General features: G+C 45.1%; 1 protein-coding gene across 3 annotated transcripts in view; it reads left to right on the top strand.

Annotated features, from left to right (window-relative positions):
• The first annotated feature begins 24 nt into the window (after positions 1-24).
• LOC142560598 (alpha-ketoglutarate-dependent dioxygenase alkB homolog 7, mitochondrial) overlaps positions 25-18,616 on the top strand; it is a 29,908-nt gene continuing 11,316 nt past the window's right edge. For 2 of the 3 annotated variants that reach the window (XM_075672812.1, XM_075672809.1), the window contains exons 1-6: positions 25-351; positions 851-1,024; positions 3,620-3,744; positions 12,285-12,386; positions 13,960-14,014; positions 15,029-15,118. In XM_075672812.1, coding sequence (XP_075528927.1) covers positions 31-351; positions 851-1,024; positions 3,620-3,744; positions 12,285-12,386; positions 13,960-14,014; positions 15,029-15,118 — 867 coding nt within the window. In that variant the 5' untranslated portion in view covers positions 25-30. The remainder of the gene's footprint in view (positions 352-850; positions 1,025-3,619; positions 3,745-12,284; positions 12,387-13,959; positions 14,015-15,028; positions 15,119-18,616) is intronic. The other variant, XM_075672811.1, reaches the window with a different exon arrangement.

An 18,616-nucleotide genomic window follows, 5' to 3' on the forward strand; every position in this document is an offset into this window, starting at 1 on the left:
GTGGAGGATGCGTGAAAAGACAGATTCAAAATGGCCGCCTTCGCGGTGACCCGTGTTTTGTTGCCGGCGTCAAAAATACGCTCAAATTATTTAACAGCAGCGTTAAAACTATCACGGCGATTGTATTCTGCTCAGGTGGACTTCAGCGATGCGTCGAAACCGCGGGCAGCGCTGACGGAAGAATACGTGAAGGCTCACTTTGAAGGTTCTGACACCGACACACTCGCCGAGGTGACCCAAAGTATGACCGTCTACGACGATTTTGTGACGCCCGAAGAAGAGACCACTCTGATCGCCGAAATCGAGCCTCAGTACAAGAGGTTGCGGTACGAAAGCAGCCACTGGGATGACGTTAGTGGACGAAAAGTCACAGTTTTCCTCCGTTTTATTTCTTTTCTAGCGTGGCGTAATGATGACATTCGGCGCGACTCGACGTTTCAGTTTGCTCATCGGATTGTGTCAAGCGTGTTTAAATTACGTACAGTCTACTCTGGAAACGATCTTATAATTTTTTACGCAGGAAAGGTGCTCGGATAGTGGGAGCTGCCCCGAAACCGTTGGTAGGATGGGCTGTTCGTTCTCCAAGAAATGGGTGGTGACTGGGCCATTTATTCGCTCAGCATTGCCTTACCGCAGAACGTCCTGTTACAAGAAAACACTGTTCATAACTAGACGTTACGTAATTAGCGCTGTAGTTCCTGCCGTGATAGATTTCGTACGCCCTTGTTTTCGTATGACCAGCTGAGTACCAGCTTCATGCAGAGTTAAGCGTCGCGCAGGTACAAATGTTTGCCGCGACATCCGATATTCGATGTTGTTCGTTTATGACGTCCCTCTTCATTATTTGCAGGCAATTCACGGTTACCGGGAGATCGAGCGGAACACGTGGTCCCCTCCATGCGAAGCCATATTGGGCCGAATCAGAGCGCTTGCGTTCACTCCCGAAGTGAACCAGATACAGCACGTTCACTGTCTCGACCTCCTCGAAGACGGCCACATCAAGCCACATGTGGACAGTGTTCGGGTGAGGCGTTTTGTGGTTGTTTACGTTCGTCAGGGCAGTTTACTCGGCTTCTTAGCAAGTGAGATATTGGGGGGTATTGAAGAAACGTAAGGAACACCTATTGACATCTTACTTTTTCTGGCCATTAACAGAGCCTCTAGTCTCCTGTACTGTTTAACGTGTGTATGGGACTACTCTTTTAGCCTATCTTAGCACTTGTCTACTTGTTTACTTTTGAGCACTTGATGTCAGGCGACAAGTTTCACAAGGTTTCAGAAAGTGCACGTTTTTACTACTTATCACAGCGACTCACAATGATGTGAAGTGAGTTTGGCCTTGACGGCAATGTAAAATATGTCTAGTTGGTTTAGTGTTTCAATCTTGAATTTTCTGTGCATGTCCATTGTTCCTATGCTCCGTTTCATACGTACTTAGCAGTCAATGCTCCGACAATTTTCTGTGACAGCACAGCCAAAGCTACAGAGCCGAAGCACACATCTTTTTTACCACACAACTGCATGTAGTGCACAAATGCAAGCAACTGGAACCTATGTAGCATAAAAGAAATTGTACCAATTGTTATTTTAATATTTTGTTCAAGTTTGATCTCAAAACAAATAAAAAACTTGATTAGGAAAAGTGTTTGCATTACCTGCTGTTCTTAGTTTTGGCATTTTGTTGTCCGTGTCTGGTTTTCTTACTCGTGTAAACTGCAAGCAAAACATCGGAACTACTTGGCATAGTAATACAGAAGCAGAATCTCCGAATGTGTGAGCGCGTGCGCAAAGCTTTGGCTGTGCTCTCACAGAAAGTTGTTGTTGGGTGTAGTACAGTCGTAGAAGTCTAACTCTGCATATTTCACTGTGCCGTTGTTTTCGATCATTGATGCCTCGTATGGAGCAATTACTTCATAAATTACGACTATGTCTTGTTCACATAAGGTTACATCAAATCACTTATTTTTTTGTGCACTTTTGTGCTTCCAATATTTGATGGTTTGCCAGGTTACAAGTGCAAATGGTGTGCTGTGGCCACCGTGTGCCATTCTGCTCATGTGATGGCAAAAGCATTTAGTTCCAAGGCGCCTACCTCATGAAAATTGCATATTATTTTGCGACATGAAAGTGAAATTTAATGTTACGTACAATACATGGCACATACAGATTTATTTCTTTCATGAGTGACGCACTATTTTTCCATTGTGAATGGAAAACTGAGAGATGTCTCTGTGGTTTTAGCAGCATTAGCTGCTATGTATGAAATGAAGTATGGTTATGAAGGTACAACTGTCATGGTTATAGAAGTAATTTAGTTGAGAGGACCTGTCGAAAACTGAATTCTTGTACTGCACATTCTCCTCAAAAACGGGAGCTACACTGGGATCCGAAATTCGAGCCAAGAGATGAGCAAATGAGAAGTGAGGGATGGTTTTGTCATGTCTGTAAACAGAAGGAATTGCCACTAATTACTGTAGTCAGTTATTACTTCAGTTTGAGGCCTTGTTGTTTAATGTCTTTTGGCAAAATGTGAAAAATAATTCACGAGCATCAAATTTTGTGATACAGGGGGACAGACTCAGCTGTGAAATGAAATGTGATGTTCCGTGTGTGCCGTCTGCTGGAACGCATATTTGCAGACTGCGCAGTTGACTAAAGTACATAGATCTGTGGTTATGCAAACAACGGCAAAAAAAGCAGAGTTAATGTGCAGTTTTCCATGTGAAGCATAATGCAGTTTAGCATTGGTGTAATGAATGTAGGATATAAGGAAGGGCATTTTCAAATTGAGTGCAGCTTTCTTATAACGAAAACCAACCATGTTGAGGTGCAGGCCTAACTTGGAAAGGCATGAGACGAAAAGACACCACACTGCAGCCAACCAAGTATTTTGCACTTTTTTATCTCAGCTTCGTCTTAGACCGTGTCTGAGGAAAAAAGAGTAAAAGAAGCTGAAAAGAACAATTCGAAGCCGAGGCCTTGTTGTCAACATTTTAGGTATAGTGAACCACCACGGAACAGATGCCTAATTCTTTACCACTTCATCAATAGAGCCATCTTGTTTTTTTTTATTTTCACATCTAGGGCAAAGAATGGTATGCTCATGTTTTAGAGGAGTACCTAAACTTTGTACTGCCACTCTACAGCACGTTGAAGTAGATGAGAGTTAAAAGGACTTTTGCAGGGAATACAGCCTATACATATTCACAAAGGATTCAAACAGATGCCATACTGCCAATAAGGAATTCAGGAGTGACTAGGAGCCATGTCTGCTGCATACAAGATTAATGCCATTGTGTCTGTGAACTGAAATCAAGCCACTACCTTGGATTCTGCATTACGTTACGTGACAACCAATAGTTGCACCCTTTGGATTTTATGTCACTGCACATTGCGTGTTACACAGCGTGTTTGCAGCATGTTGTTACGTGTTAGACCTGTATGTCTCATTAGTGAGACATCCTGAGTGTTGAGGGTAAATAATTTTTGCTGGTGTTCTGTAATATATATATATATATATATATATATATATATATATATATATATATATATATATATATATATATATATATATATATACACACACACATGCTTAATTGCGAATTTTTTTTGCTTTCAGTTCTGTGGGGACACAATTACTGGGCTGTCCCTCCTGTCACCGAGCATCATGAAGCTGGTGCATGAAAAAATGCCAGACAAGTGGGTTAAGATACTTCTGAGGAGACGATCACTATACATAATGAGGTGTGTGAAGAGTTATTATGTTAATCCTTAATACAGTCAAATTTCGATATAACAAACGTTAATATAACAAATTTTTGTATATAACGAAGGAAATCGACAGAAATTCTTGACAATGTTAGCGTGTAATGAACATATCTTTATAGGCATAGTGTGTAGTATTTATAATTATTTACATTGCAATAAAACAATAAGCAGCTTCGACGAATACAAAGCCTTAGCGTGCCTCTGCGCACTTTGTCGCGGTCGTCATAGTCCACCTGACGGTACCAGTCCTTCTGTCCCGCCACACTACACCCCTGGGGCTAGAGCACTAGCCGTGACCTTGTCAGGATATGACACAGGTAACTTCGAGCTGTGGTTTAAGTTTCATGATGTGCGTGATAGTGGACAATGGTCGTGTAGACTGCACTGGATTGATGACTGGTTCGATTCCGTGTGTAACATCACTGAATTCGCATAGGAAGATAAAAAAAATTTTCAAGGAGACCACCACGGCTGAACAGAGACCACAGCAGCATGTGGGAACCTGTAAAGTAGTAAACATCTCTGTGGCGGTGATCATGCAGGGCTTTTTGGGAAGTCTGGGACACTATGAGCTGCTTACGAGCAATCTGACGATATGTTTATGACAAACCTCGACTATAACAAAGGTATCCTGACGGCATACATTCTACGGATGATCTTTCTTCCACCTGCAGTAATCTGGTGAAGGTACAAATGCAGGTTTGTCAAGAGTAAGGAACATTGTAAGATGCAAGGATGCCTTTAATGATGCCAGGGAGAGCTGATTTCAATTTTGTATGCGTGGATGAAATGCACACGAGTGAACATTATGCATGCACAAACATATACACATCAGCTTCACATATAGTCTGTGAAAAAAAAAAAGAAAAAAAAATTCCGCCACTAACAGTGTGTTTGATTAAACACCCGATAAACCATACAATCGTCAACACTACAAAATATGGGAATTCAGATGTTGAATTGAACCAGAAAATGTTTAATAGGATGTGAAAAAGATTCTGTTTGAACAAATATGTTGGTAGTTAATGTAACTGCAATGAAATTCTACGTTTATGGTTGGGCGGCTGGCCACTCACTGATTACAGTGCATGTAGGTCTGGCTTTCTTTAAGCACTTTTGATCACTCCTGAATTTGCATTCAAAGCATATGCCATGACTAGATCATCTTACCATACATGTTACTGATATTTGCACCATCCATGTGGCTCTTAGACACACAGACAGATCTCAGAGACAGAAAAAAAAAAATTGATGCAAGAGTACTCATTAAGTGACTGTTTGATTGCATAGCTATCTTATTCACTGGTGAATTTATTGATTCATCAACAGGCAGTAAGGCCTGCGTGCAGTAAGGCCTGCGTGCAAATCTTTTGTGACAGTTAATTTGTAGTGGTTAAGGCATCTTTTTCTTTAAGTGCTGCAGGCCATAATGAACATGCCCAGTTTCAGTGTATTGGTTGACCTGCTGAATTAAGTGAATGAGTAAAAATAATTTTCTTGAACTGTTAATCGATGTTAATGAAATTTGAAAATAACATGGCTTTAAAGCTCAAAGAACTGTATTTCAAATGAGGGCATAGATTTGGCAGCCAGTTTCACTTGTGCTCTGCGGCCACATTTTGACAACAGCACTCACGGCACTTTCAACAGCAAGTGCGCGTCGCCGTCATGTGGAAAAGGTCATTTTCCTCTTTTATATATTGCAGATAGCAACCAAACTTGATGAGGAGCTTCTTTATTAGTCAACAAATCTGAAGCAATTCAAACCTAAAAATGTGTTTTTTGGTGAAAGTTGTGATTTTAGTCCTACATCCCTCCTTAAAGCATGAATACAAAAAACAGGGCCTGCTAGAAGAAATTGTTGCGGCTTTAAAATGTTCACTGAAAAGGAAAGATTTGAGATATACAAAAAGAGCTTTGACTTCTGTCATTTAGTGCAATGCCTATGCTATGCATAGGAACAATTGTTATGAACAGGTGAACTACGAGTGCGCTTCATTTATAGCTGTATGTTTTGGCAGGAAATGTTTGTCGTCCTCTTCATATCTGATTTTGACAGAAAGCTTATGGTGTTAGGTAAGGTCTGTGACCTTCCCCAGATTGGCTGTCTTCTGGGTATGTACGTACTCAGTATCCACTGGGTGTCTTCTGAACATTCAGTCACGTCCACATTTGTGGATGTGAATTGTTTTTGTCGGTTTTTGTCAGAAGTGTTTTGTCAGCCAGTCAGTCCTCGCTTATTGGGAATTGTCTCTATAGGGTAAAAATCAGAAGATGGCATCATGTCTGTCTGTATATATAGCCAGTTTCTTGTTGTTCTTGGCACTGACAGAGGAACAGCAAGGTATGACTACACCCATGAGATACTGGCCAATCAGCATTCAGTCTTCAGGTCCACTCCTGTGCACAAGTCAAGAAGGATATCCGTCATGTGTCGCAACGAGCCCAGCTGACAGTGATGCAAAAGTGTAGTTTCCAATAAATGTGTCTTTATTTGAAAACGTTAGAGCACTGTGATACAGTATTCCTTTTGTTTCGATGTGGTCACATTGATGTCCTCAAAGACAACTTTGGCCTCTGCGCATCTGCAACTGGCTTCTGTGACAAGGTGTATATAGAAGCCTTGGATGTACTCAAATATGTGTTGTGCTTCTCTGTGCGTACGCCTTTTGCCAACACGCTTCCTCCAACAAGCATCATATGTTGCTTTCGTCCTTGTGATGCATGCAGCTACAGGCGGCGAGGCTGCACTCTTGTCATCTGTTACTGCTGCTGCATCACCAACTCAGGCAAGCTTCGCACCATTTAGATTACGACAGTCCGATGGACCTGTCAATTTTTAAAAATATTGTCATGAACTTGTGCTCGAATTCACGTGCTAGAGAGGTTCCGGAATTTTCTGGCTCCACCCATTGATGATCCTACTGCTATTTTGTGCAAACGGTGGGAAGGTGCCACTGAGTAAGATTGCCAACCGTCCTTAATTTCGCAAGACTGTTCCAAATTTTGTGAAAAAGTCCCAAGTCATTGCTCTATCATTATGGGACAAAATATTTGTCCCGCATTCAGGCCTTTGAAATGTAGGGCCGTCTTTCTCCTTGCAAGCATATTGAATGGCGTATGTCTCAGTATTACCAGAATTTGCTGAAAATTACTCCACTTTGTAGTGAGTGTTCTTTCTGTCCGTCTTCGCAATATTCCAGCGAAAACTTATTCTGAAGATGCTGCCTACAGGTGACAAAATCGAATGTGTCTGGAACTTGTACGCTTGGCATAGCTTAAAGGTCGTCTCGATTGTGACAAATTTAATGATTAAATTTGTAACAACGATTGCAGAATGCAGCATTGCAGGCAGGAACTATAGCAAATATGTTTATCCTCTGCCCACTCCCCTACCTTCATTGCGAGCTTTCATGAAGGGGAGTTCTCCCTGTTGCTGCAAGAATGCCGATGCGTTGCGTGGCCATAGGGTGCTCGAACACGAGCGATGGCTGCACAGTGTGCAACGCTGAGTAGAGGAAGGCCGTATACATCTTTCCTGTCGCAGCTTTCTGAGCGAAAGTGCTCACCGCGGTGCAACAGGCAAGTGGGACGTGGACCAGCCAATGCGCACAAAGCAAGTAGACTGCAGTTGACGAAGCTGCATTTCAACAGCAACGTCAAGACCTGTTTGGAAACGCTTAGTCGGGATGACTATACGTACTATATGCCGCGATGGCGCGGGAAAACCAAAGGTGTGTTGAATTCGTGGGCTCCATTCTAGAGCGGCCATTTCAGGTAGTGAATTATCTCCTAGATTTTTCGTGCGCCTCTACATCGGACGCTTTGAAGTACACGAACGAAAGCCTGACAAAGTACCAGAAACGAGCATGTACCGAATGTTGCATTTGTCAGGAAGGAGAACGCGACGCAGTGGCCATGGTGTAGGTGCGGCGGCAAGTCAATGCAATGCTGCCAGAGCGAAATGGGGGGGGGGGGGGGAGGAGGTGCTTTGGCCGCAGTGGACGCTAGTTAACGCGCACTTAGCACCGAGCCCTTTGATATTTACGCCTGCCAGCCGACGCGCGCAAAATTTGGAGGCCATACATGTAGGTGTTCTGTGGCCATACCACGCCTCAGATACTTATAATCGCTTACTACACATGGCAACAATTGTCGGCACGCTCAAATTTTGGAGGAGGTGCCGCACCTCAGCTACTTATCGTTTACTGCATATGGCAAGATGGCAGCAGTTGACGGCGAGCGCAAATTTTGGAGGCTATACTAGCCACTATAGCTATACTGCGCCTCAGCTACTTATCGGTCACTACAGATAGCAGTAGTTGCCGGCCAGCAGGATTTCGGAGGCCATGCCACGCCTCAGCTACTTATTAGCGTTTACTACAGGTGGCAATAGTTGTCGGTGCGCGCAAATTTTGGAGGCCATACTGCACCTCAGTTACCTATCACCATTTACTACAGGTGGCGACAGTTGACGGCAAGCGCAAGTTTTAGAGGCCATATTGAGTTTCAGCTACTTATCATCGTCTACTACAGGTGGCAATAGTTGCTGGCGCGCAAATTTTGGAGGCCATACTGCGCCTTAGCTACTTATCATTCTTTACTACAGAGGGCAGAAGTTGTTAGCGGGCGCAAATTTCGAAGGCCATATTGAGCTTCAGCTACTTATCATCATTTAGTACAGGTAGCAATAGTTGTCGGCGCGCGCAAATTTTGGAGGCCATATCACACGTCCGTTACTTATCCTCGTTAACTACAGATGGCGGCAGTTGTGGGCGCGCGCAAATTTCGGAGGCCATGCCACGCTTCTGCCACTTATCACAATTTCTTTTGAAAGAAAAAAGCGACCACCAGAAAAAGAAAAGAAAGAAAAAGAAGAGAGAAAAAATGACAAGCGTGGTAAGGGAAAGCATTTAAGCACATCGGCAACTCACTCGCCAGTAGAGTAAAGGATGGCGGTAGTTGTCAGCGCGCGCAAATTTCGGAGGCCATGCCGCGTCCCAGATACTTATAGTTATGTTTTACAGATGGCGGTAGTTGTCTAATCGGTTCTGGAGTTACTAGTAGGGTGCATTAGGCGTAGCAGACAACGATCAAGTGGGCCGAACGGCGCTGTCCCGCTGAGGCGCCATACATGCGCCATATGTGGAAAAATTCTGCGAGGGCGCTGCGAGCGAACTAGATTGGGGCGGACGCACGCTTCGCGGCAGACTCAACGTAATTTCGCTGCGGGCGCTGAGACCGATTGCGCGCACACGCTCTTATAATGGCGCTTTTTTTTCTTCTTAACTGCAAATTTATATTGACGCAAATTTATATTGCAATTTATATTGCAATTTATATTGGCATGGGTTATACAACATAACGTCTTCAATTTTGCTGTCGTTATCAAGCGCGTCGTCTGCTGGCGAGCGCGCGTTCGTTGCGCGGATGCTGGCGGACGCCCAATTTTTCTCGCAGAAAGTCCGTGCAGCAAATTTTTTTTAATGATTTTACTTGCCTTGGTGCGCCCGCGACTCTTGTCGGCCGGCATTAATTGTAGTTTTAGCCAGGTGAACTGCTACTTTTAACATTGTTTTCTAAAAGTAACACGTAATTTTTGCCAAAGAAGACGCCTATCTGCAACATGAAGGTACGAAAGAAAGATTTTGTTGATATCGTGTCATTCTACACACGTTTCTTGTTGATGGAATATTGATCAGGGGCAATGACCAGAATGTACTAACTTGGATAACCAATTACTTGTTCGAGAGGCGTCAATGCGTGCTTTTAAATGGGGGGTGTTCATCCTATGTTGGTGTATCGTCAGGCGTGCCACAAGGCTCCGTCCTTGGACCGCTCTTATTCCTCATTTTTGTTAATGATATTTCTGTGGGTATTTCATCGCGCATGCGTTTATTTGCCGACGATTGTGTTTTATATCGGCAGATTAGGGCAGATTTGCTAGAAGTGGCAAATGACGTTGAATCCAAGAAAGTGTGTGCAGACGCGTGTTTCCCCCCCCAAAAAAAAGAAACAAATTGAAACATCTTACAGCCTGAATATGTACGTGATTGCTACTGAACCGACATGCAAATATGTTGGTGTTGTTTTATCGCATGATCGCTCATGGAATGCCAATATTGATTATGTTGTTGGTAAAGCAGCAAGGGCTCTTAACTTTATCCAACGGAACCTAAGATGGGCACCCCAAAATTTAAAGAACACAGCCTACCTCACCTGTATTAGGCCGATTTTGGAGTACGCATGCCCTGTATGGGACCCGATGCAGGCCAGGTCTATAGATAAGCTTGAAAAAAATCAGAATAGAGCTGCGCGGTTTGTTTTAGGGCGGTACAAGCGGACAGACAGCTGTACCGCTATGACAACGGAATTGGGCTGGGAATCGCTTTCTTTGCGCAGAAAAAAACTGCAGTTGAAGTTTTCCTTTTGTATTTTTCATGGTAACACTGGTATTGCTTGTAATAACTACTTTTATCAACCCAATTACATATCCAGTAAAAATGATCACCGACACAAAGTGAAAAAGTACCGTGCAAGGACAACTATGTTTTACAATTCCTTCTTTGTGATGACTATCAGAGATTGGAACCAGCTGCAAGAGACGCAAGTGTGCTGTATAGATGAAGAAGTGTTTTGTTAAAGTCTGTAACCCCCCTGCTGTAACGCCTTTCTGGCAAAGCGGGGTACTCACTGAATAAAGAATAAAACAATATTATAGTGAAATAACCAGGTTTATTAACTGCGTGGCGCGCGAAGATGCAGATGACCAATGCACTTCTAGGTAAATCTAAGGGTACATAGACAGACATGTCCACGACATATGCTTAAGATAAATATTATCAAATATTCTAAATGCATATATTAAAAAAGTGAGAGGAAAACCTTTTTTTTTGTCTCAACTATGTCTGCAACCCATTCAAACCTCGTGGTTGCCCAATGTGATACCACGCTTATCTTCAACGAACACAACAAATCTACAAATATATCTACGTGTATGTGAGGCATGCCGTTCCTTTAATTGCTTATTTATTTATTTATTTCAAAGTACCTTACAGGCCGCAAGGGGAGCATTGAGTAAGGGCGGCGTCATTGAACAAATGGCAAGAGAAAAACAGATATATGAGCGCTAATAAAACGTGAGAGTCAAAAAAAGTTTATACTGATAACGCGCTTGCAAAACAGTGTAACAAATATCTTTATAACAAATATCCTTATGTCCTTATATGATAGCACGCCGGATAACTGAAGGCAGCCGTTTATAATGCAGAAGTTGCTTAGTTGAGCGGACGTAGTTGGGAACGGCATTACATTTACGTATGAAATATAAAAGCGTAACATGGTTTTTCTCATAAATCAGACTCGAGAATAATTTCTTTCGTTTACACCCATAGAAAAAAAACCTGAAGGACGCAGCTACCTCCCTTATTTAAAAAAAAAATTGTTTAAAGTAAACAAATTCTGGCATTTTACGTCCGGCGACATGATTATTAGGCACCCTGTTCAGTCCTCACCACCTGGGGTTCTTCAAAGGGACACTAAAGTGAAAAAACGATTTCTTCTGCCTCAGTAAATTACCGTTCTACAACACCAAAAACACCACTCGATAACGATAAGATGTTTGGTAAGCCAGAAGAAGCGCGAGAACGAAATACGGGTGGCGACGCCTACTTAAGTTCCCGCATCTGGGGGCAGTGACGTCTTGGGTTTAGATGGCATCTTCTAGGGGCTACTATACTAGCGGTACATATATACTACTATATATAGCGGTACAGATTGACTACATTGTTTTCTAAAGGAACCAAATATTCAACATGGTGAGTTTCGGGAACCTTTATTCAGCCAACGCGGCCCAAATGCGAAAACATACTTTGGAATCCCTGGCGTCACGCTGACGTACCGGCGCTGGGGTTTCGGCGCGAAATTCAAATACTGATACTTGGACCTTCATTTCCTCATCTAATAAGCAAACTATTTTTTTGAAATGACTACCCGCAGGGTTCTCAAGCAATGCTTCATTAGTCTAAACTGATTTATTGTTTCGCTTTAGTGTCCCTTTAACGTGCACCTAAACAAAAGTACACGATTGTCTTTCCACTGTGAGGTCGAGTTTAGCGGCGCCAACGCCATACCCACGTTCGTTGACCTCGGAACGCGTGGCGTTCCGAGGTCTACGAACGGCATAATGCTTTCGCATTCCCACACGCAAGCAGTCTTAAGCGTCTCTGTCGACTTCTTGCTTTTATGTTGCCCACTGTGTGGTCGTGCACTTTCCCTGGAGGAAAAAAATGTCTTCGCTTCTGGCGCGCCCCGTAGGTCTTCACACCTTCTTCATTTGATTTTAAATTTCAGCTTTACCCTCATATACAGTTTTTCTCTCAAGGTTTATCTTCCCCCATCCGTTTAACCACCGGCTTCCTGGCCGATGCCGGTAATGGGCACGCGCCGTGATACAGGGGGTAAACAAGCCAACCTATCTCACGTGCGCGTGGTTGTATCTATTTGTCTATATACAGATGCCGAGGAGAAGAAGACGGCGACGAAGGCGTGTCAGGCATGGCTCTGCAGCAGGGCTTTAGGGCGGCGAAAAATTTCAAGCGCCTGGCTTGCTGCATAAGGTGAGAATGCGGTTCGATGCAGCGCTAATGTCATTGTATACGTCCGGAATCGCGTCCCAATGTTGATCCGTTCATGCTGCCTTGTTTGAGCACGTCTTTCTTTCACTTTGACAACTCCGCAGTTTATAAGACGACCAGTTTCGGTTCACGGGCGCAATGCAAACTGGACGGACTGCAGCGCAAACTCTTTCTCTCACATTTGCGTGGCGCGACTCCAACTCGCTCCTCAATTCGTAGCGCGCTTGTGAAGTATACTCGTAAGATATACATGCCACAGCGTTTATGCAAGCACGTTTTGGGGTCACTTGACGCTACAATTGCCGAATTTCCTTTAATTCTATTGTAGGGCGTACTCAAATGCCCGCGCAACATGCTCAAATCGAAAGAACGGCAACATGCTTGAGGGGATGGAAAAGTTGGGAGCCGATACTAGAGGGAGGATCCGTTAATATTGCGCAAGAGTTGTGTTGCGTACTTGCGCGCTAGGTATACCGCGTGCGCTTTGCCACACTGCCGAATATGAACCCGACGCCCACCGGTACTCGTCCGCCGCTATGCCAGTACTGCGTCATTACCCTTTTCCAAAAGCTGATGCACTGTCGTATGTATACGGTAAAAACTAGAGTCTTTGTGACGCATTTGTGACTGCGTCTGGTCGCCCAGCGATCACCGAGCACCTGCCGGAGGTGCGAAAAGCGCTGGAAGCCATGCACTTCCGAGTGTCGCGTCTCAATCGCGGAGCAGTGCACCTATGTAGAGTCTTATACTTTCGGCGTGCCGTAAGCCAGCGTCGAACTGCTGTAGTATAAATGGTGCCGTTGACGTCACGCGATCGTTGTCACCATCGTCACCGTCGCCTTGCTGCTGTCGTCAGTGGTGTAATCAGTAGATGGCACACTGGGCACGTGGTTCGCCCCCCCCCCCTTTCCCACCCTTCACTAAAAAAAAAAAAAGAACTGTTAGCACGTGGCCTGTCCAGCCCCCCTTCCTCCCTCCTTTCCCCACCCCGTCCCTGTCATGTGTATCAAGTGTATGTCCACCCGCCTTCCTCCCCTCCCCCCAAAAAAAAGAAAGAAAAGAAAATTCTGGCTACGTCACTGGTTGTCGTCACACATACGCTGACGTCAGACATATAACTGTAACTGATCGTCTCACACAAACACGCGGTCCACCTGCTAACGCTTGGCGTAATCCCCAAACAATGCTGGGTAGCCAGCTACCAGCAAAATCCTTCGCATAACATTGATTCCTACAGTGCGTGAGGTCTGCTTCGTTTTTTTTTTTTTTTTTACATTTCCAGTGGTTTTAGGACTTGAACTATGTTAGGCAAACCATGTAAAAAAGAGTTGTTTCGGTTTTTGCGGTGTCTGTCTATCGGTTTGTAGCGTTTGGATTAATCGCACGTGCGGTTTAGTTCCGTATGCTTTCACGTACAAGCAGCGTTTACTGCCCGTATAGTCATCGCTCATTACAACGGGAGATTCAGTCATCTTTAATACATTTAAAACTTATGTTCTTATTCTTGCGAACATCCTTTTTCTTGCGCCTAATTTCTCTAACTTGATTTCTTCAGCCCTCTGCGGCCGAAGTCGTCATCTCCTGCCGACTGGAGCGGTGGCGCAGGCAAGGTAAGTGACGCAGGCCTTCACGTTACAATCCTTCCAACAGAGAACTCGCTCATTCTGTCACTCAGTCAACCCACAAATTGATCGGTCGGGCGGTCGGTCAAAGATGACCACTCGGGTTTCCTCAACGTGCACGCGAAGCACGATACACGAGCTGTTGGCTGCTGCTGCGACCGGGGATCGAACTCGCAACCTCGCACTCAGCAGCGCCATGCCATAGCCAACAAAGAGGTTAGCTGAAGCTATAGAAGAAAGCGCCATCACGCTTCGGGCTTCTCGTCATTACGGTTTCATCTCATTATGGCTTGCGAAAGTGCAGGTTTTACGGCGATGATCACGGCTGACATCGTATAGGGTTCTTCACAGACGTACACCCAACCTTCCGGTAAACGAAAATATAAAGTTACGGTGTTTAATGTCCGGACACTGCGCAATGGCTTATGAACGACGCCGCATAGTGAAGGACACCGGATCAACTTTTTTTTTTTTTTTTTTACCGTGTGTGTAGTCTTGAATTTTGGTCCAAACGACGCTACACGATGTTCTTTCTTTTTTTTTCCCTTGCATTTCACTCTGATCAGAATGAGGCCGCTCGGCGGCCTGCCGCGATCATACTCGCGATCTCTTACATAGTATGCACGTACGTCATTCAACGATACTCCGCGACTTCCGGTTTACGGCAGCGCCATCTTGGGGAACCTATAGGCCTATGCGCGCGCCTGTTGATAAGGTACCCCAAGATGGCGGAAGGTGGCAGAAGCAGACGACAGCAGCGGATGTGACGTCACATGCATACTATGTATACTCAGCAGCACAAGGAAGGCCATAGCCAACAGTGAGTCACCACGGCGGGCTCAGCTACGTATACCGGCAACTACACAGCTGAGGTTAAAACTAAACAGGCGTCTATTTCGCCTGTCCGTGTCATTGTAGTAACATATGACACGGCTATATATATATAGTCAGAATGCTGGTTTCGACGATGATACTATGTCTTTGCGCCCGACCGATGCGCAGGGCGGAGGCGCTGGCGGAAGCATCCGTGAGGCCGGCGGCGGCTTCGCCAAGATGGAGCTGGCTCGCGAGGAGCAGTACTTCCGGCAGCTGGTGAGCGGCCCACCGTGCGCAGTGGTGGCACAACCATAGAGTTCGTATAGCCGTCATCTCAAACGTAAGCGCGCAGCGGTGGCGTTGAGTTCGTGTAGCCCTCACCTAAAGTAAGCGGCCGGGTATGACGGTTACAATCTGTACGGGGATAGTCGGGTCGTTCTTAACTCCCTGAGAGACACCTTGTACGTTACATTGCACGTTGAAACGAATCCTTCTCAAAAGTTGACGCGGGAGCGATTGAGTAGAACAGTCGTCCCGAATATACGGAGCGTGCGGATGGCAGCGGTTTAATGGCATTCTTGCCGTCAGCCGCGGTCAAGTTTCGAGAGAATGTACACTTCTCCGAGCGGGACCACCGCGTCGTGTTGGAGAAAGAAAAAAAAATATCAACCTCGAAGTGCGTTTTGAATACGGTGCGATGACTAGAAAATTTAGAATGCAGCATCAACGTGGCAACCTATAATGGCACGATGTTACATATTTATATGTGTATTTAGGCCAGGCACGTACCCAGGACATCTTTTCGGGAAGGGGGGGGGGAGGGGGCAACCCAAAGTAACTTTTCTATGCAAGAGAGAGGGGGTACATTTACTATAGTGCAAATATGAATAACGCCCACCATTCGCCATAGAGACGCGTAAACCAGCCAAAGAGAAATGAAATTAGGTGTATCTCATCGGTAGGCCTGTGAGATACATCATCATCATCATCATCCTGGTTACGCCCACTGCAGGGCAAAGGCCTCTCCCATACTTCTCCAACTGCCCCGGTCATATACTAATTGTGGCCATGTTGTCCCTGCAAACTTCTTAATCTCATCCGCCCACCTAACTTTCTGCCGCCCCCTGCTACGCTTCCCTTCCCTTGGAATCCAGTCCGTAACCCTTAATGACCATCGGTTATCTTCCCTCCTCATTACATGTCTTGCCCATGCCCATTTCTTTTTCTTGATTTCAACTAAGATGTCATTAAGTCGCATTTGTTCCCTCACCCCAATCTGCTCTTTTCTTATCCCTTAACGTTACACCCATCATTCTTCTTTCCATAGCTCGTTGCATCGTCCTCAATTTACGTAGAGCCCTTTTCGTAAGCCTCCAGGTTTCTGCCCCGTACGTGAGTACTGGTAAGATACAGCTGTCATACACTTTTCTCTTGAGGGATAATGGCAACCTACTCTTCATGATCTGAGAATGCCTGCCAAACGCACTCCAGCCCATTCTTATCCTTCTGATTATTTCAGTCTCATGATCCGGACCCGCGGTCACTACCTGTCCTAAGTAGATGTATTCCCTTACCACTTCCAGTGCCTCGCTACCTATCGTAAATCGCTGTTCTCTTCCGAGACTGTTAAACATTACCTTACTTTTCTGCAGATTAATTTTTAGACCCACCCTTCGGCTTTGCTTCTCCAGGTCAGTGAGCATGCATTGCAATTGGTCCCCTGAGTTACTTAGCAAGGCAATATCACCAGCGAATCGCAGGTTACCAAGGTATTCTATACACCTCTCCTTTACTTGGCAAACAAGAAACCACATCAAATGGACTCGAGCAGGAAGAACACTGCCAAGAACAAGTAAATAAACGAAAGTGTAAAATATAGATTTCTATAGTACAAGACAAGTAAAAAAAGACAGCACTTATCAACTAAGGCACACGGACCGCGCGGGGTTGTGTTACTCCACCAGCCAGTCATATATAGAAGCAAGCAAAATCGTCGTCATGCGGCCTTTTCAAAATGGCGTCGTACTTGATAGCTCTGTAGTGCCCGCTATTCTTGAAAAGTCGTTTCATCGGTGTAAGAGGTGAGGTGTGCAAGTCATGGACAAAGTGTATGGAGTCTGAGCATTTCACTGTTCAAAAGTCTGCGGTACAGTTCATTTCACTGCTGAGCCCGTTTTACTCATGAAATTGCACTGGCAACTAAAGTGACACTTGACAATAAATAGTTGCAGCGAAGCAATAATTTAATTTCAGTTCAATAAAGAATAATGCTTTCGCCATTCCACTATAACAGGCGAGTGAAAACGTATAAAATGACGGGCTAATAACTTTATTTTTGTGGTTACCGCCTCATTTGGGTAACAGGAAAAGTTTGAAGTACGAATGATCTGCAGCCTCGCGGATATGAACAGTGGCTGGCGGTTATGAGGGCGTGGGCGGAGCTTCGCTGCAGAATTAAGTTGTATCCGACTTAGTAGCGTTTTTCGAATTTGCTCGGGAAGAATTATAGAGAAATATCGGTTTGCGGAACAATCACAGTTATTTTGGACGAGGATAGCGAGATGGGCTTGTTGGTCGGTCATCATTGAAAGCTATCTGTGTAGCGCAACAAAACAAGCTCTAACAAGTGCCAAAACCGACTGATATTTATTTGGGAAGTTACGTAACGATGCGTGGCCGCCAGTCCTGTACAACCGTGTAGATCGCAGGACGCTGCGGTTCTAGACGTATTGCGGCCACCGCGAAAGGTCAGAAAAACACCCATATAAGCACAGCAGAGAAATGGCTACTTCAGGCAGTTCGACTGATAACTCTAGAAGCGTCATTCAAAACACAAGGAATTGCTCTCCACTTCCGGCGGCATTTTCTCTGCTTCATTTATCAATACAAGAGCGATGCGCGTGAGCGTTGCAACAGATGGTGACAACTGAACGCATCTCGAGTTAATCGCGCGCGCACCGAATCCATGAGCAATGTGGCCTTCACACCCCAGAAGATGCCGATAGCTGCCGCCATCCAAACGGAGTGAAGCAGGCAACAAAATGTTGGCCGCTGAATAGCTGTCAAGTCTCAACATCGATTTGGTGGCGCTTTAGGAATGTAGGAGGAGTGGTGGCGTGGGCGGGGAGGAAGGGTGGGGGGTATTCCGCTTAATTTCGGGGGGGGGGGAGCATCGTTAGGCCATCGTTTTTATCCACCAATAATCAAAAGTCTTCCGCAAGATGAATTAATATATAGTTTTGAAGAAATAATGTGCAAGTGGAATCTGACCCAGTTTTTGTCTGAATAGATCATCTTTTAATTGTTTGTTGTTGCGTGGCTTACTGTTCACAAACGTGGGGGAAGGAAGGAAACAGACCAGGAGGCAGCGTGACGTCACGAAGCTAGACTCAACAAGGCAACTTTCTCTGACGCTGCCGCTCCGATATACCTCGGCGCCTATCTGCTCGTTGATTCTTGGGAATCAGGCCATCCAAGGTTGCCGGACCTCTGGAGGCTTTTTGTTCGAGTGGCGGTAACAATTAGTGGCGCCCTCGACGCGAGCTGCCCTCGCTACCCGCTCTGTTCGCCGACGTGCTATCCGCTCGCTCGGCGACTAGAAAATACCGCTTGCCTGCATGACGTCGCGTGGTGAGGGCGTACTTTCCACGAGCCTTTCCTTTCTACATTTTTTTCCTTTTATGAATGCGGGATTCAAAGTTGTCACGTGACGCTCCGCCTTCTTTCTCTCCTCCGAGTTCGCAGGTTCGTATACTTTGCGTCAACGTGTTCTGT

Source organism: Dermacentor variabilis, chromosome 10, assembly GCF_050947875.1.
Source record: "Dermacentor variabilis isolate Ectoservices chromosome 10, ASM5094787v1, whole genome shotgun sequence".
NCBI lineage: Eukaryota > Metazoa > Arthropoda > Arachnida > Ixodida > Ixodidae > Dermacentor > Dermacentor variabilis.